This window comes from Marmota monax, unplaced genomic scaffold (assembly GCF_021218885.2).
Source record: "Marmota monax isolate L192 unplaced genomic scaffold, Marmota_monax_Labrador192_F-V1.1 WCK01_AAM20220418_F8-fsc00003, whole genome shotgun sequence".
NCBI lineage: Eukaryota > Metazoa > Chordata > Mammalia > Rodentia > Sciuridae > Marmota > Marmota monax.
Window position 1 is genome coordinate 6,940,495 of NW_026694084.1, and position 27,338 is coordinate 6,967,832.

General features: G+C 38.5%; 1 protein-coding gene across 1 annotated transcript; it reads left to right on the forward strand.

Annotated features, from left to right (window-relative positions):
• Nucleotides 1-222: 222 nt before the first annotated feature.
• Nucleotides 223-26,754, forward strand: Erich5 (glutamate rich 5). Its single transcript, XM_046464880.2, has 3 exons — nt 223-658; nt 18,742-19,686; nt 21,970-26,754. Exons 1-3 carry the CDS (start codon nt 601-603, stop codon nt 22,104-22,106), a joined length of 1,140 nt encoding a protein of 379 aa, XP_046320836.1. The 5' UTR covers nt 223-600; the 3' UTR covers nt 22,107-26,754.
• Nucleotides 26,755-27,338: the final 584 nt, after the last annotated feature.

A 27,338-nucleotide genomic window follows, 5' to 3' on the forward strand; every position in this document is an offset into this window, starting at 1 on the left:
AAACTAAAGAGAGGCAGGATGGTAAGTGTAGTCCTGGGATGGGACAATTAACACAAGCTGAAATCGGAGGGGAGATTAAATAGTCTGGTGTTAAACTTCCTTGTGGTAATTGTACTGGAGTTATGTAAGAATAACACCGCCATCGCACACTGAATCTACCAATCAATAGCCGCTGACCACTGCCGCCTCCTCCCCTCCCCGGCTATTTAGGGATGATTCAGACGATCCCTCCCAGCGATTCGCCCTAGCCCCCAGTCAGCATCCCTATCCTGCTTCGGGGGCTTTTTCTTTCTGTCTATATCACACCCTCCACCTGTCCCTCACCTGGACCCTCAATTCTACGTATCCCTACTGTCTTCTGCTTCCTTGCCCTCCAGCTTTCTGGCGCTCTGCACTCCCTAGCTCCTTTCACCTGCACCCAGTTCTCTTGCCCCTTCCGGTGCGCACCCCTTACCCAGCGCTTGGCGGTGCGCCTGCGCTCTGAGCCTGTGGGCTACGGAGTTGGTGGAACTTCTGCTGCTTCTGTTGCGTTGAGAACGGGATCTAGGTTCCAGGAGCGACACCCGCACAGGGCTGGGACAGGTGGTTACGCTAGCCGCGATGGGCTGCTCCAGCAGCGCCCTCAACAAGGCGGGAGACAACAGCAAGTTCCGCAGCGGTGAGCAGGGGCCCCGGCCACACCCCAACCTGGGTCGCGGATTCGCGTAGGCTTTCTCCCCCGGAGTTCCAAAAGATGCATCTGAGCACAGCCCACCCAGCAGGGGGCGAGCTCGGTCCTGGAGGGTGAGAGCGGGAACCTAAGTCGCGCTACGCCTTCTCCCCCAATATCTCTAAAATCTGAACCAGCGACTGCGACCCAGGGCTCAGCGGTTTGGGGGCGCTCCGCTGTGCATGCAGTGTCACTCGCAGGACTAATGACCGGGCGCAGGCTTATCCAGTCAGTTGATGTGATTACGAGGTACTAGTGTCAAATCCCTACGGAGGTTACTACATTCCCTTAAACACATGAGAAATTTTCACGGGGACTTCCGCGTGAGAGTTTTAGCATCCGAGATGGCATAGGACGCAGAGAATATGGAACGGCATTCACTCCATCAAATAGGTTCCTCCCGCACTTTTGAAGAGGTCAGATACTTTCCCCTATCCTTGGCTTCTGTATTTCTTGAGAAAGAGATATGTGATAAAAGGTGTCATCACTGAATCTTATAAAGAAAATTCAATGAGCCTATTTCGAGAGTATACTATATAATAAGTAGCTCAGTGTTTGGCTGGATGCTGGAGATACCAGTGACCCTATGTATGGAGAGCAAGAATGGAAGAGATAAACACAAGAGACAAGCGATGAGATAGTTTCTGACAGGGATAAGCACTATGAAAAAGAATTAAAGCAGATCAATGAACCAGAGAATGACTTCAGTTCTTGGATTTTGAATGGTTACCATTTCGGACAAAGCTTTGAATGTTATGCTAGTTTACAATCTTCAAGACTAACTTAAGTTGTCATTTTCACTTAACAATATTTCACATAAAAAGGTCTTCTGTGAGCACCTTGTGTTATTGCAACAGCAGAAGCGCCTTCCTGTTTGATTTTGTGGTCTTGAGTACTGTTTAAAAGCTCAGCCACCATGTCCTAGTCAGAAATACGTTGTACTGCTGTTATTTACTGGTGTGTAATAATTTGTATTTCTAGTTTTAGTAGATGACAGAAAGCAATCAGCAGGTAAGAAGAAGGAAAAAAAAATCAAAAGCGTTTCTGAGAGTGATTCCAAACCCCTTCTCACTGAAAACACTAAAGCACAGAAAGCCCATTCCTAATGCACAGTGCTTGCTAACTGTTCTCCTAAAGAGGCCAGCACCCCCCGTGCTCCAACATGCCCTAAAGAGGCTAATGCAAGGAAAAATGACTTAGATGTTTCATGTTTTATTTTATGGACTCAGGTAGATTTTTGCATTCTGTTGCATAATAATCCTTATTGGTTTCAGTATTTTAAAAAACTGAAACAAAGTGATACTGGAGTGATTAGAGGGATATATTAATTTATACTGGCTTCTCTTACCTTCTACCAAGCCTAAGATATCCTGGTAGTAGTCTCTTGGTTTAAAAGTAGAGCATCCGGCTGGGCATATAGCTCAATGATGGAGTGCAGACACAGTATGTGCAAGGTCCTGGATTTACTCTTCAACATGGAGAAAACCAAATCATTATAAATGTTTTAATTTTTTTAAATTGTAGATGGACACAATACCTTTATTTTATTTATTTATTTTTATGTGGTACTGAGGGTTGAACCCAGTGCCTCATACATGTGAGGCAAGCGCTCTGCCACTAGGCCACAATCCCAGTCCTCATTATAAATTTTTAAACTTAAAAAAAAGGTATATTTCAAGGAACGTAACTCTTGGGGAGGGGTTTAATTAGTGGGATGGGGTTTTTAATCCTCTCATTTAAAAATATCACTAGCATTAATAACCATTCACATGAGTTACACTCTCATATTTTATTCTTGCTTTTCTTGCTGTTCTAAGTTTTCATGGTTGTTCTGAAAAAAATATTCAAACACTTGACAACCAGTTTTAGTGTATAGAAAATTAATAATATGCTGCATAAATTGTTCAACACATATTTAATCAATCAACAGGTGTATTGCATCTGATCCTCTCTCAGACAATACTCTCTTGTAATTGGATACTATTGTATGTTTAGCAGCACTTCAACTCCATGATCTTGGAGGTCTGATAAATAATTCATTCCTGTTTAAACCTTCTTTAAATCCAAGGTACAAACCCAAGCTTGTCCAAGCTGGGTGTGGTGGTGCAGGCCTGTAATCCCAGGGGCTTGGGAGTCTGAAGCCGGGGGATCACAAGTTTCAGGCCAGACTCAGCAACCTAGTGAGACCTTGTCTAAAAAAAAAAAAAAAAAATTAAAAGGGCTGTGGATATAGCTCAGTGGTGAAATGCTGGATTCAACCCCCAGTACCTAAAATGAAAAATCAATACAACAGTCCAAGTTCATCAAACATCCTATACATGCATTTGTTCACTGTATCACCAGTGCCTAGCAATGCTAGCCACATAATAGATCCTCAGTAATTATTTGCTGAATGAATTAGTTCATTTAATCCTTATATCAGTTCTATGGCCAAGTATTATGATTATTTCAATTTTATAGGTAAGGAATAAATAATTTATCACAAGTCACAGGGCTCCTAAGAGTCAGATCTGAGCTTTGAACCAGTTTGTGTTAGCTAGATTTAAATCTGGTTTTCCTCCTATCATTCTGGGTCCCCATTAAGGTATATATATATGGTCACCCACCATGGCAATTCTAAAAGAAATGTAATAAAGAGTATTTATCCTAATCCCTAAATAAGATATTTACTATTTAGGTATTATACAAATAAGATATATAATATTTAAACACATAACATTTATATATTATATATAAATAAAATACATATACAAATATAATACATAAATGCACATTAATGTATTAATTTATAATAGTAATATGTACACATAGTATATATAATATCATTATACAATATTAATATTGTTAATATGTAAATATTTTATCATTTTGTTTTTGTAGTTTCCATAGTGGGTGACCACATATCTAACGGGGATTCAGTGATTTGAGACATATGACATAAGATAAATATAATATATAACAAGAAAAACATTAAAATTCTTAAATAAGAGTTGGTAAAATATGAGGTTTACATTTGCTTCCAAATTTAAACTAGGAATAGTTGGGGGACATTGAACTTTAGTGATATTTCAAGCAGAATGCATAGATAGTTGTAAAGAAACTTCCAGTGCCTTCATGAAAGACAGATACTCTTCATTCCATAAGAGAGTTTTAAAAATTTACACTAGCAACCTTAAAACTCTATGGGTTAACTAAAATACATGAACTATCCTGTATACTGGATTTTAGTTGATATATCTGCCTTACTGAATTTTCTATAAGAAATTTCTAGCTTAAAAGTGTTGTACATGATGCAATAGAACCGTTAATAGTTTAGGTTCTCTCTTGGATCTCTTCTATCTCTAAAATCTTGTGATATTAAAATCAAAAGGTACTTATTTTCTAGGCTCCAATTTAAGTCAGCAGCTACTTGTTAGGTAGCCCTTAGGTGACATAGGAAGAATCTATTCTAATGACATGTGGAAGTTTGCTTTGACCTACCAGACACTGAGCCCCTCCTCCTCCCCCCAATTTCTTAACTCTAAAGCCCAGGTATGTTTTGGGGGGGGGGGGAACAGAGGTGGAGATTGGCCTCTGGTTGTAAAGAATTATCTAATGCTACTCAGAGTGAAGAACAGTGCCTGGGCACTTAGATTTTAACTAAGTGCTAGAAGGTATGAAGAAAGAGGAATTTCTTTCCAAAAGGAAAATTAGATTGAATCTGAACACAAAGGTTATGTTGACTCCACAGACTTTAATGTCACCTGGGGTCTATAGACCTTTGCCTCAGATCCCTTCTTCACTTCACTAGCCCCTGATAACATTAATAATGCTCCATTGTTTCCTAATATAAATGCCCTCCCTTTCTGGTAGGATTCTCCTTCCTGAGACTTTACATTTTAAGCACCAACATAGATAGAGTAAATAGAAGGTAATTATTGGCAAACTCATTGCTAGGTTAATGTGTACATTTCCACCGATAGCTGTACTCGTTTCTTTGTTTTAACCTGAACTTTCACTAGATGCTTCGGTCTCTGCTGCCTAGGCACTCATGGGAGGCTTGAATTTCACAGTTAGTTGAATTGTTCTTTGTACCTTGGGCACACCTTCTGGCTTCAAACTATATTTTCACATGGAGACATTTCAGTACTAACCAAACATTTTCCCTTTATAGTTGAAGAACAAACATCATTAATATTAAAATCAATTTGTATAGGCTTTTCTTGTATACGGGAATACTTAAATGGGATTTTTCAAATGCTATAAGTCTCCAGAACGAGTCTTAAGTTCTTGGTATGTCTTTGTGGGAGGCATGGCTACGGCATACAGTAAATAAAAACAGAATATAGGGCTGGGGATGTGGCTCAAGCCGGTAGCGCGCTCGCCTGGCATGGTGTGGCCTGAGTTCGATCCTCAGCACCAAATACAAACAAAGATGTTGTGTCTGCCGAAAACTAAAAAATAAATATTAAAAACATTCTCTCTCTCTCAAAAAAAAGGTATTTTGTCCATTTACAACTTAAATATATTAAAAAATATTTAAAAATAAATAAATAAAAACAGAATATAAGAACTGGTTCAAAAATGTGAAAATATTTGAAAAAGTCATGCAGTGAAGAGTACACCTCCCACTCCATTTCCACTATCTGCTTAGTCCCAATCACATTAGTTTGGGTTTTCTTTTTTTGGCAGGGGGCGTATTTTCTTTTAAAGTTTCTATATGAATTGGAAATATTATTTCTTTCCCTCTCTCATTTATATTTAAAATGTATTATACTCACTGTTCTTCACCTTGATTCTTACCTAACAAGATGAAGACTTTTGGGCTGGGATTGTGGCTCAGCGGTAGTGTGCTTGCCTAGCACTGGAGGGACCTGGATTTGATCCTCAGCACCACATAAAAATAAAGGCATTGTGTTGTGTCCATCTACACCTAAAAAATAAATATTAAAAAAAGATGAAGACTTTTCCACATTTATATATTAAGAACTTATTTCTCCTTTCCTACACCTACAAAAATAATCTGTTGTGCGACTTGTTTAACCAGTCCCCTACTGAGGGACTTTGGATTTGTTTCCAGTCTTTTCCTATTACAACAATGTTACAGTGAGTTCCTTTGTGAATACATCATTTTGAATGTGTACAATTATATCTCCAGGGAGATTTCCCAGAAAAGCATTACTAGGTCAGAGTAGTATTACTAGACATCAACAATTTTGATAGAAACAGCCAAAATACCTTCTGTAAGAGCTGTGCCAGTTTATACCTTCATCAACAATAAAATAAATCTTTTTCAAAAAATCAAAAACTTTCAGCCAAGCATGGTGTAGCATACCTATAATTCCAGCTACTGCGGAAACTGAGGCAGGAGGATCAGAAATTGGAGGCCAGTCTTGGCAACTTAGTAAGACCCTGTCTCAAAATTAAAAAAAAAATAAAAAGGTCTGGGGATATAGCTTAGTGATGGAGCACCCCTGGGTTTAATCCCTAGTACCACAAAAAAGGAAGAAAGAAAAGACAGACCTTGGGGCTGGGATTGTGGCTCAGCGGTAGAGCGCTCACCTAGCACAGGTGGGACCACATAAAAATAAAGGCATTGTGTTGTGTCCATCTACACCTACAAAATAAATGTGGGGTTTTTGTTTGTTTGTTTTTTTTAAAGACAAACTTTTCAGAGGTTTATGCAGCCACATCAAAACAGGAGTATGGAGCAGAAGTCAGGAGATTAGGTAGAGGTTATCTTATTGATTTCAATGCCCACAGTACTCTTATAAAGCAAATGTGGTTTTTTTTTGGGGGGAGGGCGCAGTGGTACCAGGGATTGAACTCAGGGGCACTTGACCACTGAGCCACATTCCCAGCCCTATTTTGTATTTTATTTAGAGGCAGGGTCTCACTGAGTTGCTTAGTGCCTCACTAAATTGCTGAGGCTGTGTGATCCTCCTGCCTCAGCTTCCCTCAAAGCTGGGATTATAGGTACCACTGCGCCTGGTGAGCATATGTTAATAGCACCAAATTCAAGTAGAATATTAAAGCTTAGTAAGCATAAGTAACTTTCCCAGGATCTCAGAGGTAGCAGGTGATGGAGCTGAGGCTTAAGCCCTGTGAGTGTGAGTTCAAAGCTCTTGCTGTTTTTCACAACCTCCGCTTCCATCTGGGATCTAGTCCTGATTCTGCCAGAAACTTATATTGTCTTATATCTTACATATAAGAAAAATGCAGTCAATAGTTAACTATTGAATGGGGAGATGGGTGAATAGATGGATTGACAGAATTGGGGATTTGAGATGAGAGGGCAGATGAGAGGACTACTTAGAGAAGCAGAGGACTCAAGACCCAACAGATAGCAGAAGATGAAAGGTAGCACTGGCCAAGTTGGGCTTGGGAATAGTGCTGGGCTGGGAACAGTCTCCTAGTCATGCAGGAAAGGTAAACACAGCAAACAATGCTTGATTGTGTAGCGTTAAATCATGCTTTTCTAAGACTGCCACACAGCCCAACTGCTGTGTAATTTCACTTTTGTTAATATTTTACAATATTAAGTTTGAAAAGATACCCCAACACTCATTGGGTCACTTAAAATTTTGCTAAAATGGACACAAAGTATCAGTCTTGGCTATACTTGGAGTCCTGGTGTGGATGTGTGGGGGTTGTACTGGGTTATTTTTTTTTAAAGCAGAATATAGATCCCCCAGTGAGTGTTAGTGTCTTACAGTGCCATGATGACCTCAGAAGCTTCAGTCCCCATTTCAGGACTTTGCTGTTGCTCACATCCCTTGAAACCTTCCTGGGGAATTGCCTTCAAGCTCTAGACATTCTTTTGTATATATCCAAGGATGTCCAAGCTTTGTTCTCCAAGGATAAAGATAAGGAATAAAAAGTTAACTCCACATTGTTTGTATAGCTAAAACCTCTGGGAAATAAGTGTTATGCAGGTGGGTGAAATAAGCTAGGCGACACTGGTGTGCATTCCTAGCTCCGGCAATGTTGTGTGTGTCATGGTTTCCCAGCTTGTGAGAATGGGTTACATGTTGGTGTTTTTCCAGATTTCAGGGCAGCTGGACAGGGTCTTGACAGCCTGAGTCTTCTGGGAACAGCTTCTTCTACTTGTCTCAGTGTGCTTTATGAATATCGTATTCCACATGTGCCAGGACACAAAAGAGACTGGGAGGCACTGGGACGGACTTTCCAAATGCCTATCATTTTTATTTGTTGTTTCTCTTTCTGAGAGACAGCACCTGCCTTCAACCATCCCAGCAGGGATCTGTTGCAAAGTCCTCCCCACACCATTCTCTTGGCTCATTTCCCCCCTCACTGTCATTGCTAATGAGAAGGGACAAGTTCCTTGTTTTCTATAAGCGGATTTTGTATGTGTGTTGTGTGTGCCTATTTTTGCCCTTTTTCATTTTCCTAAAACTGGCAAAAACTCCAGAGTGTCATTTGGCTAATTTTCTTTTCTTTTGCTTGCCCTGATGTAGTGTCTGTAGACTAGATGGTTATGAGAGGCTCTAGGGACCTGTACACCTTGCATTTGTGTGTGTGAATTCAACACACTGAGAGACAACGTAGAGTGCAGATTAAGAACATGGATCTCGGACTAGGGATCTAGATCTAGCTTTGTAAATAAAATTTTTTTTGGAACATAGACTTGCCTATACTTTTACATCTTATCAATGCTGCTTTCTCACTAGGACAAGGTGAGAAAGATTAGTGCCATCTCCCTCCCAGTATGGAGCTCACTTGGACTAATTCAGTCTCTCGATTCATTGCTACATCAATATAGATATGTTGTCTCTCATGCTGATAGTGACATGCTACCATGAGGATGCAGCCCACACCAGATGTTGGCAGGTGTGCAATACCCAACAATTCTGTGTGCTCATCAGCCACTTCAGTCTTTAACTAGCTCCCTTTGCCTGCCCTGTGACCCCACAGATAACCTAATCATCTTGTTTGGGTGGAGATCTTGTTAGAATACAGATTCTGGTTCTGTGCCTCGGGTAGGGCTTGAGATTCAGCATTAACAAATATTCCAAGGTCATGCTGATGGTGCAAGTTCTGGGACCACAGTTGGCCTTTAAAATCACCTGAATCTTTAAGGTGAATGTAACTTCCTTGGGCTTAAATCTGAACTGTGCCATCTTGGAGCTATTTGCCTCTCCCAGATAAAGGTGCCATAAATTTTCTATACTGTATGATGGTATAACAACAGATCTCCTCTGTGGAGTTGTCTGGAGGATTGGAGGAGATAACCCATGTCCAACTCTTGTATGGTGTCTCAGTACATACCAACTGTTCTTCCTAGAGACACCTCGTGTGCAAGTGTTTAATATGTACATGTCACAGGCCTGGTGTTCTCTCATTTCCTTGTTCAGTGAGGTGACCTTGGTTTTACAAGTCTAGATTTCTACTCAGATGTTAAGATTTTCCTATATTAGTAATGACTATCCATCTTTTTCAGTGGCACATGCTATCAATCATTTCAAAAGTGATGTTTTATATTACAGCATCTTTAAAATGAGAGTTTCTCTTATAGGAGTCTAAAACAAATATAATGGGAAAGGTAAATCTAAAGGAGGCAAATCTGGGGGGATAGTAGAGGATAGGAAAGGTAGCAGAATACAACAGTTACTAATAGGGCATTATGTAAAAATGTGGATGTGTAACTGATGTGATTCTGCAATCTGTATTTGGGGTAAAATTGGGAGTTCATAACCAACTTGAATCTAATGTATGAAATATGATATGTCAATAGCTTTATAATGTTTTGAACAACCAATAAAAAAAATACTGTGGGGAAAATATGAATAAAAGAACATGCGGTACAATGTTGACTTGTTTTTGGATGATAGAATTGTAATTTCAGAATAGCTTTCTATATTTTCAAAAATTTCAAAGATGAGCATGTTTTATTTTTATTATAATAATAAACTATTTAAATGTTGAAAAAAAAAATAAAAAAAAAATAAAGGAGGCAAATCTTTGTCATGGTTCGATGACAAGCTTTGGTGCTCCCACATGTCAGTCTCTCTTAGAGGCAGCAGCCCCATATCTCTGTGTGAGCTCATCAAGTGTTCCAAAAGTACCTTTCTAACTACATGCTCTTGTTTCTCCCTAGTTAAATATCAACATTAAGTTTGCCTTCAAACTGCATCTCATATACTTTGTGATGATGAAAAGGAAGTTTAGATATGCAAATTCAGATAGTTCTATTAAAAAAGAAAAGTAGTCTGTCTGATTTTTATTTACCCTCTATAGGATTTTTTGGCTAATAATTTTATACTTTAATTACATGAAATGTTGCTTAAGTTGGCCTCTATACCCTGTTCATATCTCCCAGCTAGTGAAATGCACATTTGTATCATGGTACATAGGACAGTTCTTAAAACACACCGTAATGTAGGAAAGCGGCAGAACTATCCAGAATAGCATTTGTTAGTAGTCCATGTTTATTGGATGGATGGAAAAGATAGAATTGAACTATGAAAGCAAAGTAAGAAAATAAGGAGGAGGATGAATGGATTCCTCTTTGGGAATAGCTCATGCTGCAACCCTGGGCTCCAAAGCTCAAAAGTTAGAAGAAATAACAGCAGCAGGGACCAGGATCCCCCTTCCTTACTGACTCTAGAAAACGTAGTAGACAGCACAGTGAGGCCTTTGCGCGATGTCTGATATCATAGTCTTAGGAAATATTGGCCTCAAGTTTTCTCCTTGTTGGGAAGAGCTTTTCATTTCTGATAGGCAATGGACTGAGTTGAAAAGTTTCTTCTGTAATGTGAATTTCAGGTATGTTAGCTTTAGTTCTAATCCCTTCTGTAATGTTGCCTAGTATTTAGTTTCTTTGTCTGTCTATCACAACGGTGCTTATGACCAGGGTTCTGTTAGTTCAGCTGTCACAACAAATTTGTGCATGGATCAATTTTCAACAGAATGAAGAAAGAAAATGTGCACCAAAGGATTAGGCCCAGGGTGGTGTATGATATGATGGACTGTAGGGTTCAGAAAACAGACACATTTTAAACAACTTTGAATGTGGAAACAATGCATGTGTTCAAAATATTTATTATATAATAACACAGATTAGGCATAGACTGTCGTCTATTTATGAACAGAAATACATCTTATGGTTTTCCAAGTAAGGATACCAGAAGAAACAATGCATTATCTTCTTCTACCCTGAGAAGATATGTTGGGGATTCATAAAAACCTGTGGACAGGGTGCGTGGGGATGCATTGGTCAGAGGTAGTATACAGCTGATCGCGGTGACACATGCCTGTAATCCCAGTGATTAGTTACGCTGAGGCAGGAGGATTGCAAATTCAAAGCCAGCCTCAGCAAAAGTGAGGCGCTAAGCAACTCAGTGAGACCCTGTCTCTAAATAAAATACAAAATAGGCTCAGTGACCAAGTGTCCCTTAGTTTAATCCCTGGTACCAAAAAAGGAGAGGTAATGTACAAGTACTGTACTTAATGAGGAAGTCGTAATGGTTTGAGTTTTCCTGCAGATGGTAAGTTATAGGATAGCAGAGACCAGATCTTCCTTGTTACCTGCAGTAACCCCTGTGCCCAGCCTAGAGTTGGCCTATTGTAGGCATTTGATGGGTACTTGATGAGTAAATGAAATCAAACCCAGCAAATAGAACAGAACATTTATTTACATAAAAGCTATCAGTGGCTTTTACTAATGCCAGTGAAGTCTGGTTAAATCATTGCTGACATTACAAATACTGTTCCATTATCTATCAATCACATTTTAACACTTAGCATAATAATACAATGCATTGTGTTTAGGGGACTGTTTATCCAAGCCCTTTAATGTTGCAGTTGTTCATTCTTTTTTGTTGATTTTTAGCTATAATTTATTGACAGGTCTCTTCTAGCTGTCAAGGGACCCTTGTAAAATTGGAAGAAGCCCTCCCCAGTCATTGCCACCACACACAGCATTGCAGGCACACCAACCCCTCTGCCCTGCAGCGGGGTGCCTCTGTGACTTGAGCTGTGCGCCACATCCCCATTTACTGACTATCTTCTCATGTTAGACACACATTAGCACCTCTGTTAATTTTCCTAACAATCCCCCAAAGCAAACAATATCACCACTTTACAGATAAGGAAATTGAGGCCCAGAGAGATTAGGAACTGAAGGGAAGGGAGAGAGATAAAGAAAGAAAGAAAAAGAAATACTATACTTCTTTCAACAGGGTGAGGGTAAATACAATTCAAAAGGTATGAAACCTAGAGCCAGAAAGGAAGTTTTAGGATAATTATAGACTTTATTGCTGTGTTCTCTGAGAGATGGTCTGAAAACATCGTTTATTTTCCAATCTTTTCATGTATTTCCTCTAAACGTTTTTCCTTTGGAGTAGTTCATGAGAAGGTACCAGTATTAAAATGATGAAATCACTTTACTTCTGTGTTTGCCCATTATAATTTCATCCTTGCTAGGTCATTGAGAGAACAATGCTATCGACTGGCACTCAGTGGCTGTGAGTCCCTGTGTGGGCACCTTCCAAATACTAATGCATGCAGCCCTCACCACAGCTCCCTGGTCAGGTGCTGACACTAGTCCTGCTTTATAGGAGGTGAGCTGAGGCACAGGGAGGCTTAATAAGGCTTACTGGAGTCAGGCGGAGAAACCAGAATTCAAACCTACTATGTACATTATAGGTGTCATTTTCAAGGTCTTTCCTTTTAGAGCAAATTGTTTTCTTCTATCTCCTAGGAAAAAGAATTTTTGAGCTATTTGTTAGGAAGTATTACCTTACAAATAGTCATTTCAAAAAGTATTTAGAGCTGGGGGCTGCAGTTGTAGCTCATGTATTTTTCAAGGTAGCTCTCGTGGTACAGCTCTCACCTGTGCACGTCTGAGGCACTGGATTTGATCCTCAGCACCACATAAAAATGAAATAATGATATTGTGTCCACCTACAACTAAAAAAAATTCAAATATATTTAGAGCACTGTTGATTGAAATAAATGACAAAATTAACATGGTACTACACTTCTGGCAATTTCTTTTTTTGTGTGTGATCATTTTAAGAATCCTTTATCCCCTTGAAACTTACCCTTGAAAAATATTAAAGATAATGACATCCTTTTTTAATGTTTCCCAGCTTGGTTGATTATTTTCAGGTTGTATTCTATAAAATTATATGTTAGGACATTTGCCTAATTCCAATGTGTGATAAGGTTGGGAGAAGTACACACAAAGCAAGCTGACACTGTGATCATGGGCACAAGTGTTCTAGCTAGGGCAAAAATTGACAGATCACTTGGACACTTGTGTCCCATCTGAGGTGAAATAAATTCTTACCAAGTTTTCTTTCTGGGGTGGGACTGGACTTAGACACGTCATGTATTTTTGAAGGTATAAATTTTTGTGCTCTGGGAGAATGCTGCCTTTGGAATGCACCCACACCTGGCACAGGTGGATGCAAATGCTTCATCTCATTTTACTGACTGAGCTAATCACTGTCATCACTATTTTATAAGAAAATGTAATTTGGCAGACATCTGTGATTAGTACTTTAATACATTTCCTTGTTAATTCCCTAAGGCAATTATTACCAGAACATCCTTTGTTTGGTATCTAAATGAGTTGGCTTGTCTTATGGGATTTTTTATAGGCCTGAGAGATTTCTTTTATTAAGCTGCTTTACTTGCTGTTAATCTGAAGGCTTCCATCATGATGAGACAGGAGGGGGAGGTGAAAGACAGCCCTCTCCCCAGTTCTGTCATATGGACCCTCAAAACTGACAGCTGATGCCCTGCATCTCATATAATTGTCCCTGAGTTCTGCTTCTTCACCTCTAGCTCTCTCTGTAGGTTTCTCAACTAGACTCAAGGCCGGATAGAGATACAAATGCTGTTTCTCTCTTCTCTCCTCCTTCAATTCCTCCTCTACCCCAAGACTTTCCTCTTCTTTTTTGCCTCTATGCAAAAACTACCCTTCTCCAGACACATAGCATATGTGTTAGTAAGATAGAGAGCTCAGCTCCAGGCTGTTACGTAAATTTCTGGACAGGCCCATATGTCAAGTTGTCCCCTAGAGTTTGCCACTAGGATGCACAGCCCATCCCTGACACACCATGCCCCGAGACAAGCCATGCCTCTCTACAGCCCAGGTTCTTTCATCCTTGTCTTCTGTTTCCAGCAGCCAAGCTTTGGGCCAGTGTTACCCAAGATCCTCCTTCTTCCTCCTTTCCCTCACCCCCTGGATCAGTCATTATGTTCAGTCATTTTTACCTCTCATAACTATTTTCTCTCAGAAGTTACTGGTAACCTTGAGATTCGTGCTGCCCATCTCTGATTCATTCTTCAGGAGTATGTGTGGATGGATGCATGTCTTTTTGGTGCTAGGGATTGAGCCCCTAGCTTGCTAAGCACACTCTGTACCCTGAGCTATAATCCCAGTCCCCAAAGAGGGAGGTTTTAAAAATCCAAATCAGATCAATTCTCTCCCCTACTCAGGATTCTTTTTTTCATTTTATTTATTTTTATATTAAAAATAAGCAGTTCAGGGGAGGTATAGTTGATATACAGTGAACAGCACATATTTACGGAGCACATAGGAACCGAGCACCCCTTAGCCAGGAGGGATGAGAACGTGGAGATGTGGCAAAATCCAGCCATGGGCTGTGTGTGTGTGTGAACTATGGGCACTGAGTGCACAGATTTGCCCCTCTGTTTGGGTGGGCCTGGCTCTGGTCTTTTTACTTGCTCTGCCATGATCCCCACACAGCTCAGGAAATGGGAATGGCCTCCCTAGATGTCACTCAATCTGCGACAGCAGACATCAGGAAGCTAGATTCAACCACCTGAAACCTAATCCCTTGCTTCATTTGAATGGCTTCTCCTCAATAAAAGGGGTCAGCACGTGCTCTCTCTCTCTCTTTCCACGGACCCCTAATATTGGAGGAGCCGTCACAGGACCCAAAGAAAAAGGTATTTCTCTGTCTCTGTGATTATTTCATGCAACCCAGTTCACCTGGAGTGACCTTGAGTGTTTAGTTGTGAGATGTGACAGCACATTTTAGTAAGTTTGTACCAAGACTTATGTGTGTACCCATGGAAGCATCAACCCAATCCAAATATTGAACGTTAACTGCCAACATTTCCTTATGTTCCTTTGAAATCCATTCTGGCGCATCCCAATCCCAGTCCCCAGACACTGTTTTGCTTTCTGTCACTATTAGATAAGTTGGCACTTTCTAGTTTATAAAATGGGATCATATAGTATGTAATCTTTCCATCTTCTTTTACTCAGCATAATTATTTTGAAAAGCATTTATGTTGTTGCACTTATCAATGGGCCGTTTCTTTTTTATTGTTGTGTAGTATTCCATTGTGTGGATATACCTCAATCAGTTTCTTTATTCATCTGTTGATGTAAATCTAGGTTGTTTCCAGTTTCGGGTTATTACAAATTAAGCTGCTACAAACTTTTGTGAACAAGTCTTTGTACAGATGCATGTTTTCTTTTCTCATGGGAAAATGTCTAGGGAATAAAATGGTTGAACTATATAGTTATGTGTGTGGTGTGTAAAATTTGGTGCTGGGGATTGAACCCAGGGATTTGCACATGCTAAGCACATGTGCTCTTCAGTGACTAAACTAAACCTCAGTCCTGGGCATGTGTATTGATTTAATTGCTTAACAAAACCCTACTCACAATTTATTTTTTCAGATAAATATCAGACTGAAGGATTTTAATGTAATCTTCTTTTCTTTTTATTTAATTAATTTTTATTGGTGCGTTATAATTGTACATAATAGTGGGATTCATTGTGACGTTATTTGTACACACAAACAACACAATTTAATGTACTATATTCCCCGGTATGTCCCCCCTCCTTCCCCCTCCTCCCTCCCCCTGGTCCCCCTTCTCATTTCATGAGATTTCCTCCCCCCTCCCCCCCTTCTTCTCTGTAGCTTTCATATATAAGAGAAAATATACAATCCTTAACTTTCTGAGTCTGGCTTATTTTACTTAACATAATGTTCTCAAGTTCCATCCATTTTCCTGCAAATAACATAATTTCATTCTTTTTGTGGTGAATAAAACCCCAGTGTGTATATATGCCACATTTTCTTTATCTATTCATTCATTGACAGATACCTGGGCTGGTTCTATAATTTGGCTATTGTGAATTGTGCTGCTATAAACGTGGGTATGCAGGTATCACTGTAGTTGGCTGACTTTAATTCTTTAGGATAAATACTGAGGAGAGGTATAGCTGGGTCATATGGTGGTTCTATTACTGGGCTTCTGAGGAAGCACCATACTGATTTCCACAGTGGTTGTACAAATTTACAATCCCACCAACAGTGTCGTAGTGTTTCCTTTTCCCTAATCCTCTCCAGCATTTATTGTTATTTGTATTCTTGACAGTGGCCATTCTACCTGGAACGAAATGAAATCTCAGTGTAGCTTTGCTTTGCATTTCCCTGATTGCTAAAGATGATGAACATTTTTTCATATATTTGTTGGCCATTTGTATTTCTTTTTCCTTCTTCTTTTTTTTTTTTTTTTTTTTGGTACCAGCAACTGAACTCAGGGGCACTTAACCACTGTGCCACATCCCCAGCCCTATTTTGCATTTTATTCAGAGACAGGGTCTCACTGAGTTGCTTAGCATCTCACTTTTTGCTCTGTGCTGGGTTTTGAACTCATGATCCTCCTGTCTCAGCCTCCCGAGCTGCTGGGATTACAGGTGGGTGCCACTGAGCCTGGTTTGTATTTCTTCTTCTGAGAAGTGTCTGTTTAGTTCATTTGCTCATTTACTGATTGGGTTATTATTATTGCTTTTTTTTTTTTTTAAGAGAGAGTGGGGGAGAGAGAGAGAGAGAGAGAGAGAGAGAATTTTTTAATATTTATTTTTTAGTTCTTGGCGGACACAACATCTTTGTTTGTATGTGGTGCTGAGGATCGAACCCGGGCCGCACGCACACAAGGCGAGCGCGCTACCGCTTGAGCCACATCCCCAGCCCCTATTATTGTTTTTTTTTTAAATACTTTTTTAGTTGTTGATGGATGTTTATTATACTTTATTTATATGTGATGCTGAGAATTGCACCCAGGGCCCTACACATGCTAGGCAAGTGCGCTACCACTGAGCTACAACCCTAGCCTGGTTATTATTTTCTTGTGGTAAGTTTTTTGAGTTTTTTTGGTATATTCTGTCAGAAGAGTAACTGGCAAAGATTTTTCTCCCATTCCATAGGCTCTCACTTCATGCTCTTGTTTCCTTTGCAGTTGAAAAATCTTTTTTATTTGATACCATCCCATTTATTAATTCTTGGTATTATTTCCTGCTTGTTCACAATTCTTTTTTTAAATATTTTTTAGTTGTTGATAGACCTTTATTTTATTTATGTATTTATATGCGGTGCTGAGAATTGAACCCAGTGCCTCACACATGCCAGGCAAGTGCGCTACCACTGAGCCACAGCTCAGCCCCTTGTTCATAATTCTTGTTCTTCATGCTTTTAGGGTAAAATTTAAGCTCATTAGGGAGATATATATATCTCTCTAAAACAGCTAAGAGAATTAAAATATTTGCCCCTAGAGAAGGGGAAATGGGAGAGGAGTTAACATTGGATCAGCAGATAACTTTTTAAACTATATGTTTATATAATTGTGGTGGTAAAAAGAAAAAAGGAAGAAAAAAAAAACCTCTTGGGGAAAAAAAGAAGAAGAAAATATCACCTAGAGACCCATTTTAACATTTGGTTTCTTTTTTCCCAGTCTTTCCACACTCCATTTGTGATTTATTTTTCCTCTCCTTCTCCTTCCCTCACTGCCTTCCTTTTGATCACTGTAATCATACTATATTTAAAACTGGTAACTCGCTTACTGAGCTCTTAGATGAACTGCAGACTTCAGGCTAATAAATGCTTTATATGCACTGTTTCATTTGGTCAACCCAACTACAAGTGCCAATTTTTAAGACATGTCATAATTATTTTCTTATTTAAGCTTATGGTCTTTATAATCATCTATTCATGGTATAGTATTTCATTTAGTATACTATTTATCTGTACCCCCCAACTTGTTAGACTTTTAAGTTGTTTTTCAGCTTTCTTTTTTTAAATGTTTTTTAGTTGTTGATGTACCTTTATTTTTAATTTATTTATATGTGGTGCTGAGGATCGAACCCAAGTGCCTCACACATGCTAGGTAAGCGCTCTGCCACTGAGCCACAACCCCAGCCCATGTTTTTCAGCTTTTGCTATTATAAAGAACACTTGAATGATAGATTTTTTTTCCCTCGAAGCATTTTCTAAGTTTTAAGCTTTTAAGATAAACTTCTAGAAGTAGGATTACTGGGTTAATGGATATAAACACATTGCAAATTTGCTTATTGTAAACTGTTGAGAGCACTTTTGCGCCCAGTGTTTCATGAGACACGATTCTCATGCAACTCTGAGATGGGTGGGAGAGAGACACCCATGAGATCCCTGGGAATTATTTTCCCAAGGCCACAACAGATGCAGAAGGAGCCAGAAGAGACAGGAAGTAAAATGCATGTTTCCAACTTTCCTTTGTTTTCCTTCTCATTGTGCCCCTAAAATGACAGGAAACTCAGGTCAAGCAATCCTTGTCACTCCCCTTCCTAGACACCATTGCCTTCACCTACTAGATTTCCTCCATCATGGAGCATTTTCCATTCACTGGGGACCATTCTTTGTTAGAAGGAAAGTGAGACCTTCCCAAGAGCCCAAGGGTCACACACTGGGAAACCTCCCAATCCTAAAGAGGAGAAAGGGTAGGACAGAGAAAAGAACATGTGAAACAAGTGGACTTTGCTAAGTTAGAATATGGGATAGGAGCCATGAGAAGGTGCACAATGAGCAAAGAGAAAACTCGGTGAAGTTTGAGGTGAGGTGTTTGGGGTAAAGACATAAAGGCCTTTGACCTGGAGAGAGGGTCATGGTATGTCTTGAAGTGTTAAATCTACTTCTTGATATCGGTTCACTTTTTCAAGACAAAAACGAAAATAATATTTTGTGTTTTCTCTTTCCTCCCCCCCCCCAATGTAATGATCAAAAAGTAACTTCAAATGAATGTTTATCTACCACAGAAGAAAGTGAGTCCTGTGTTGCCCAACCCACACCCCGCACACCAGGAAAAGAATCCATATTTCATGGCAACATACAAAGGGAAAGCCTTCCCCCTCTGGAGAAGCCCAAGGCATCAGTGGTGCCTACAGCTAATGGTGTTGTATCCCGTGAACGGCCCCTGGCAAAGGAGGTAGCCCCTGAAAAGGATGCCATAGACCAGATAGGACCTACAGAGAAGACTCAGCCTCTCCAAGGACCTGCGGAATCTGAGGCACCTCATCTAGGTGGCAGAGATGATACCCCAGGAGCAAAAGAAAAGAAGAAAGATGTGGAAACAATGACAGAAGTTCAGGCTGTAAAAGGAAATTCTCAGACTGAACTTTCAGAAGTCAAGGATCCATCTTCAGGGACAGCAGGAGAGAGGAACTCCTCCGGAACAAGGGAAGATGCTGAGAATCCACCAACTGTTGCAGTGATGCAACCTCCAGGAACAATGGAGAACATTCAGCCTCTGGAAACAGATGGAGAGCTGCAGCCTCCAGAAGCAACGGGAAAAGATGAACAGTCCCAATTTCTAGAAGCAATTCCCAAAGAGAACAAATCTCCAGAAATGTTGGAAGGAAGTCAGTTTGTGGAAACTAATGAAGAACAGAAATTTCAAGAAACAGTGGGAAATGAGGAGCAATCCCAGCTTCTAGAAACAATTTCCAAAGAGAATTTAACATCAGAAATATTGTACAGAAGTCAGTCTGTGCAAACTCCTGTAATGAACGACTTACTCCACACAACTTCTGACGGTCCTGAAAACATGGAGCAGATTCAACCTGAAAGAATAGTTGGAAGCGTGGAGCAACCAGAAGGAATTCCAGAGACAGCGGCAAATGTGGAAATGGCTGGAAAAATTCACACTAACCAAGCAGACCAACACACTGAAGGTAAAGTCAGGCTGTTAGAGATTCAGAATGTTTATTTAGATGAGTTCCATAGACCAGCACTGGGGGAGGGGGAGCCTGACACACAGTCACTGAAGTTTTTCAGGTGGCTGAAGTTCATTACCCAAACCAAAAAGGCTTCCATCCTGGGAAACAAGCATTCCATCCAGCCTCAATCCAGCTTTCCAGAAAATCTCTTCTAAAGCATAGTCTTTATTTATAGTGTCGAGATTTTTAACTTAAGAGTCTGATGGTTAAATAGAATCGTCCCTTGGCCAGATACTGTGGTGTGCACCGATAATCCAGCAGCTTGAGAGCCTGAGGCAGGAGGATTGTTGAAGCCAGCCTCAGCAATTTAGCAAGGCCCTGAGCAACTTAGAGTGACCTTGTTTCAAAATAAAAAAATAAATAAATAAAGGATGTAGCTTTAATAAATAAATTATTTATTTAATAAATAAATAATAAATATAAATAGAGGATGTAGCTCAGTGGTTAAGTGCCTCTGGGTTCCATTCCTGGTACCAAAAAAAAAAAAAAAAAAAAAAAAAAAATCATCCCTTGAAGGCAACATGTCAAAATTTCTGAATTTGTCCAAGTTCACTTTTCATTAGGCTCTCTACATGGTAAGAGGATCCAGAATTAAGGTGAACAAATTATTAGTGGAGGATTTTACCTTCTAATGAAAGAACACACAAAGAATATAGCTTTTAGAATGTAATTTTCATCTCGGTTAAGCACATCCTTAGAAAATTATTGTCATTCTATTCCTGTCCTGTTTTTGTTTGCTTGTTTGTTTTTGGGGCTGGTGATTGGACTCAAGGCTTTGCACATGCTAAGCAAAAATTCTACCACTAAGCTATTCCCCCAGCCTTATCTTTTTATCTTTATGAGAAGGCTAAAGAAATATATTGTTTTGGTATGTGGTATTTAAAAAATTTTAAATCTGCTTTATCAGCATAAAATGATATTTATGCTGTTCTTGGAGTATATTGTTGGAGTTATAACTAAAAGTAACATTTTTTTCTGAGGCATGATTTACATTTTGATAACATTAGCTTCATAGTATTGTATAATTAAGTGAAACATTAATTATAACCATCTGTTTCTTAATTCTTTAATTTACTAACTCAGGTTTTTGTGGTGCTAGGGAACAAATCTTGTACCTTGTACACGCTGAGCAAATGGTCTATCACTGAAATATACCCCCAGCCCAACTCAGGTTTTTTTTTTTTTTTTTTTTTTTTTGCTATTGGGGATTGAACCCAGGAGCACTTTACCACTGAGCTACATCCCCAATCCTTTTTATATTTTATGTCATTTTGAGACCCAGGCTTGCTAAGTTGCTGAGGCTGGTCTTAAACTTGTGATCCTCCTGCCTTAGCCTCCCGAGTTGCTGGCATTATAGGTGTATGCCATCACTCTGACCCAACTGAGTATTTTTTGAGTGCCTAAGCATATGCTAGGTGCTCAGGATGCAGAATGAGTAGGAGATAATCCCTGATCTCAGGGACCCTCAGTTTATTGGGGGAAGGCAGAATGTAAACAAATTATTATACTTTATTGAGGCAGATGTTTTACTAAAAATGCAAAAAAAAAAAAAAAGTGCTATGAGTCAGAAGGGAGAAGCAAGTAAAAACATATATTTTTAGACCATGCTTGGAAAAAAAATCAAAATCATCCCTTGAAGGCAACATGTCAAAATTTCTGAATTTGTCCAAGCTCACTTTTCATCAAGCTCTTTATATGGTAAGAGGATCCAGAATTAAGGTGAACAAATGATTAGTGACCATGCTGAAAATGAGTGAAATGGGGCCTGCAGGATTCCATGGAGACTCTCAGAGGACCTCAGGAAGCTGCTGCTTGTGAATGGGAGCCAATGTTGCCCAAACTGATTTTAGGGAGTTACATTTGCAATATCTAGACTTTTAAATGCTAGCAAGCTCTATGTCTTTAATGAATGTTTTCTTTAAATACCATAATGGTCAAATAAGACAGATTTTTGGCCAACCCTGGACCATCTTTTGACTTATATAGAGATGAAACATTCTAGTATGTTCTATTGCCATTTCTTGGGTAATTTTGCATCCTGATTTTATTTAGAATGCCAAGACACCAAGATGTTCAGGGACTTGACATTGGCCACACTTGCCTTTCTTGATACCACCAAAGAAACTTTCTGCATAGACCTAAGAGCAAAAACTGCCCCATTGGAAACAAACTATGGAAGCAATTTGTTGTTAATGCTAAGTGAGTGTTTCATATTATCTCTTTGGATTACTTTTCCAGGTGAGACAGGAGAAAAGGTGGAAACAGAGATGGAGAATGAGAATGTAAGTGAAAGGGCTGAAACAAAAGAAGAAGAAACAGGAGAAGCCGTGGATCTTTCAGCAGCCACAGAGCTGGGGATGGCGACAGAATGGTGAACAGACACAGCCTGGTTCAGTGGAGAGATGCAGTTTGTAGTTGTGCATCATTTCGTGTATGTGTGTTTATGGTTCTTAACTTTCTATAGCTACATATTTTGCACAAGGAGTGTGATTGTAGGTAGACTGTTGGAACCATGACAGTGATGCCACGCTCTTGACTGTGTTGTTCCAAGAAACTGCTAAGCTGGGAATGGTTTTCTTAGCTACTTAGGACAGTGACACATTTAAAATCATAATAGCCAGAGCCAATAAAAACAGGGCTTTGTGATCATTTAAGAGTGTGAGGGTGACTATCTTCATTGTGGCAATGGGTCCATTCAGTATCGGAAAAGAGGACCTAAATATAAGGTATAGACCTGTAGCTACAGAAGGCTGGAGAAAGGAGGTAGCAAATTTTAGGAGAATTCATGATTATAAGTTCATGTAGTTCAATTATGATGGAATAAAATGAACAACACAAAATTAATGGGAAAAACTTAGCCTAGTATTTCTGTCCTATCATAGAGTTTAGAGCTGGTAGGAATCTTATGAGGCATGCCATCTCATTACCTTCTCACCTTGTCTCTCTACTACCAAGAGCCTTATTTATCATGATACATTATGTTAATAAAGTGCTTTTCAAAGGAATGTGGCTTTGGTGCTAACGCAAGATTAGTCATTTTTTGCAAGGAAGGCTCCACATTTTCCTTGTGCCATTTTGAATCAGCTGCTGATTTTACACTTATGTGAGGTGTTGGACTAACATTAAAAGCATTTTAAATTAATTGACATTTAATATATTTCAGAGACAACAAATACCAAGGATTAAATCCTAGATTTGTTGCTATGTGGAGTCTTCCTGGGCCCTATTCTTTTTTAGATGACTGCAGCTTAATATTAGGTTTTAGGGGTAAAGAAGATAAGAAATCAAAATATTTATAATATTTTGTAGTGTAAACATTAGGTAGCACAGAAAATCACTTTTCAAGAATTCTTCCAAAGTTTGAAAGGGTAAATGATTGTACATGAATAATAAATAATGATTGCTAATTTTCCCACCAAGTGCGTTGTGTTTATGAATATTGGTAGAATTCTGGAAATATTTGGTTTCTATTATTTGTACATATATGTATATTTTAAGGTAACTTCTAAGATGTATTAACTACTCTTACTTTAGTGTATATATTAAAATGACTACTGAGAGGACCTGTGGTAAGAATATAAGATACAGGGGTGGGGGATATAGCTCAGTCAGTAGAGTGCTTGCCTGACATGCACAAGGCCCTGTGTTCAATCCCCAGTACCACCAAAAAAGAAAAAAAGAAAGAAAAAAAATATAGGATACAGGGAAGAGTATATCATCTTAGTTCTGATTTTAGTATTAGTTTATGCTTCTGACTTTAAAGTGTTCAAAGGTAGACAAAAGATGAGTTCTTTGAGTGGATGATGTCATCCTATCTGCAAAATAAAGAAGATTGTGATTTCTATTTTATCTGTCTTTGATTTCAGGCATTTAGCTCCTTTAATGGTACTCTACACTTCTGTTGACTCAATGAATGAATAATACCAAGGGTTCCTATTTATACTAAATTCATTTAGAAAATAATACATTTAAGCTGGGTGTGGTGGCTCATGCCTATAATCCCAGCAGCTCAGGATGCTGAGGCAGGAGGATCATGAGTTCAAAGCCAGCCTTAGCAAAAGCAACAAAGTCACTAAGCAACTCAGTGAGACCCTGTCTCTAAATAAAATACAAAATAGGGTTGGGGATGTGGGTCAGTGGCTGAGTGCCACTGAGTTCAATCCCTTGTATGAAAAAAAAAAAAGAAAGAAAGAAAGAGAAAGAAAATAATACATTTAAAATATGAATTTGTGTGATATTACCCTAATCCTATCTGGGAAACAGGAAAATTCGTTTTCATATCACAAGTGCTCAAGCTAAATGAATAGCTTCATGTTTGGTGTAGTTCCAAAACCTGAATTTTTAGGTCAGAAAGTTATATTAATCAAGAACTGATAAAATTTATCTTTTGAGCTACATGTTTTCATTCAAAGATATTTTTTTTCTGACCAGAAGATACTTTCATACATGTATTTAGTAAGTAGAAAAACACGGACTGATAAGTACGTGAGATAATAAATATGCTAATTAGCTTGATTCAATCAATACAGAATGCATATATATGAATAAGTCATTTATTCATATTATGAATATGAGTATTTATATTTATGATTTATCAGTTGAAATAGAACTTAAGGGGCTGGGGCTGTACCTCAGTGGTAGAGTGCCTGCCTCATATGTATTAGGAACTGGGTTCAATCCTCAGCACCATATAAAAATATTGTGTCCATCTACAATTAAAAAAAATTAAAAAAAAGAAATAGAACTTGAAAAAAGTCAGAGCTTAGTATAAAATGTAAGTTATCACCTTAATAAATGGAATTATTCTTTGTATCAAGCACTGAAATAGGAGGATTAATAGGCATAAAAGTCCATTCTTTTGGTGACTTATTAAAAAATTTTAATATTTAAAGAGATCTAAGTTTTCCAAAGTGTTTATTAATTCCATTCTTTCCCATTAGTGTGTCAACTAATTCTCAAAATTTTGGAAATTTGTACAAATATATTTTTTTCTTTCTTTGTTTTTTGGTACCAGGAATTGAACCCAAGGTGGATTACCACTGAGCCATATCCCCAGTCTGTTTTTTGAGACAGGGTCTCACTAAGTTCCTTAGGGCCTCACTAAGTAGCTAAGGCTGGCTTTGAACTCATGATCCTCCTGTCTTAGCCTCCTGAGCTGCTGGGATTACAGGTGTGCACCACCCTGCCCAGCAATTTTTGGTACTTTCTGTACTTCTGTCTATAGTCTTTAATGTGGCTACTAAGGCATCTTTAGAAACTTTGTTTTTTTAGATTTTAGGTAAAATAGGCACTTTGTAGTCCAGTTTGTGTCCTACTAATTTTAATTTCATTATTTTCTATGCCTACCTAGGAGGGAAATGGTGAACAAATGATTTTCTAACTAGTATCACCAATAGGGAATGAACATTTTGCCAGTCGCAAATCTAGAAAATACTCAGGCCAGATCCCAAACTCTTGGCTTGAAGTGCCACCCACTGGGGATCCACAGAATAAAAAAGTGTGATGGACCGTGATCTTATTGCTTTTTCCATTTAGACTTTGGAGTAAGAGATTCTAACAAAGAGAATAACTTTTGAGCAGTCAAAACACACATACACACACACACACACACACACACACGTCACTCTTAACAATTTTTTTCCCCAAACCTGGCCTTGAATTAAGAATTGCTTTTAAAGGATTTTTTTTTTCACATTTAGCTAATCAGAATCTTGAATGGCCATAGTCAGATTATGCTACTAGGGTTTATATTTGTGTTCTTTTGGTGCACATAATCACTTGTTAGAGATTACAACTATGCTATTTTTATAGATAGTTTGGGCCCCAGCACCTCACTAGGAAGTTACAGGCCCAAAAGTTATCTTTTTTAACCATCACCATACCCCTAACAGTTTTAGGAGAGGATAAACTAGTAGTTGATTTCAACTAGTAGTTAATAGATCAGTATGGATGAGTTTCAAGTTTTCTGGATATCCGAGTTATTTAAAAACTTTTTGGGCCAGCTTCCTGGCAATCCCAGAGACTCTGGAGGCGGAGGCAGGAAGACCAAAAGTTTGAGGTCAGCCTCAGAAACTTAGTGAGACCCTGTCTTAAAAAAAAATGGCTGAAGGTGTAGCTTAGTGGTAAAGCACTTGTCAAGCATGCACAAGCCCCTGGGCTCCATCTTGAGCACCACAAAATCAAATAACCTTTTTCTTTTTGGTAAAAATAACAAAAAACAAAAAACCACTGTTTTTGTTTAGGTACTTAAATGGGACACAGTGATTATTTATATAATTATTTCAGGGAAAGGCTTATTAAAATTTTTCTTACTAAAAATGAAAGCATTGTAGAAATTCAGAAAATATGAATTTCTTAAGATGAAATCTAAATATTACCTGTAATTCAGTTCAAAATTCAGGTCAAAAATCGTCACTGTTAGCATGTTGATGTATATGTGGGGTTATTATTATTATTTTGATTGCAAAATTTGTAACAAGTTAGACAAGGCACAATAGTTGATAGAATGTTAAGTCTATTGAATGAGCACAGTAATTCTAGATTTTCCCCATTGGAATTTGTTGGAGATAATAAATTAGAGAGAAGGGTCCAATTATAGTTGCTATATTAGTAAACCTTGATTAGTGGTATAGAGGAAAAAACTGTTCTTAAGTATATTAGTGCTTAGCTGACCATGATTTATGACTTAGGATTGATGAATAGTTCACTGAAGTGGATTTTTGAAATTATTTTTAATGCTTTCCAATTACTAAACACATGGTAGAAGTGAGAAGACTGTAAGCCCTTTTTAGGGCAGGAAAAGCATCTCATATTTCGTTTTTCTTACAGGACTTAGTACAAATTCAACATTCTGTAAATATTTGTTGATGACAAATGCTGTTTATTCATATACAATCAAGGTAATTTCCTTATAATTAATTATAATTGGCTTTAGGGGCAATTATGGGAAATTTTATAAAATTGTTTTGTACTCTTGCTTCAACATTTATAATTTTGATTGAATAAATATGTCATTAGAAATAATACAGTGTTTGAATCTTGGTATATTTATCTAATTGTTACTACAGGAACATATATAAAATTTCTTTTGGCTCATGGTGTTCTTCAGAAAACAGCAAACTTTAAAAATATATACCCTATCAAAGGTAGAAATATGGCAACAATAAGGAAATATGGGTGACTCATTTAGACATCTCATACTTCAAAGAGCTTGCTCTATGTTTGAAAGGCCAACATACTGCAATTATTATTTTTTACATTTAACAAAGTCTAATGATTCTGTTCTGATTTAGTGGAAAGAAGATTAAAAATCCCAACACAGTCATTAAATTAATTAACCTGGGTGCCGGTACCTTATTTCCTTCTAGCTTTTTCATTCTAGGGTTTGATTTTTAAGTCATGACTTATATACAACCATTCCTCTTAGAACCAACCTGGCTGGGTCTAATTTTCTTCACTACAATTATTGGTTTTGGAATGGCTCTTTCCTGACTTGAGCTGGACCAATCAGAGACTTCCCTGAGTCTCTTTCCAGATATACTAGGAAATGGTATCTTTCAGCTGGAGCTAATATACAGGTAGCCTGTATGTGTGGACCTGCAGCATCT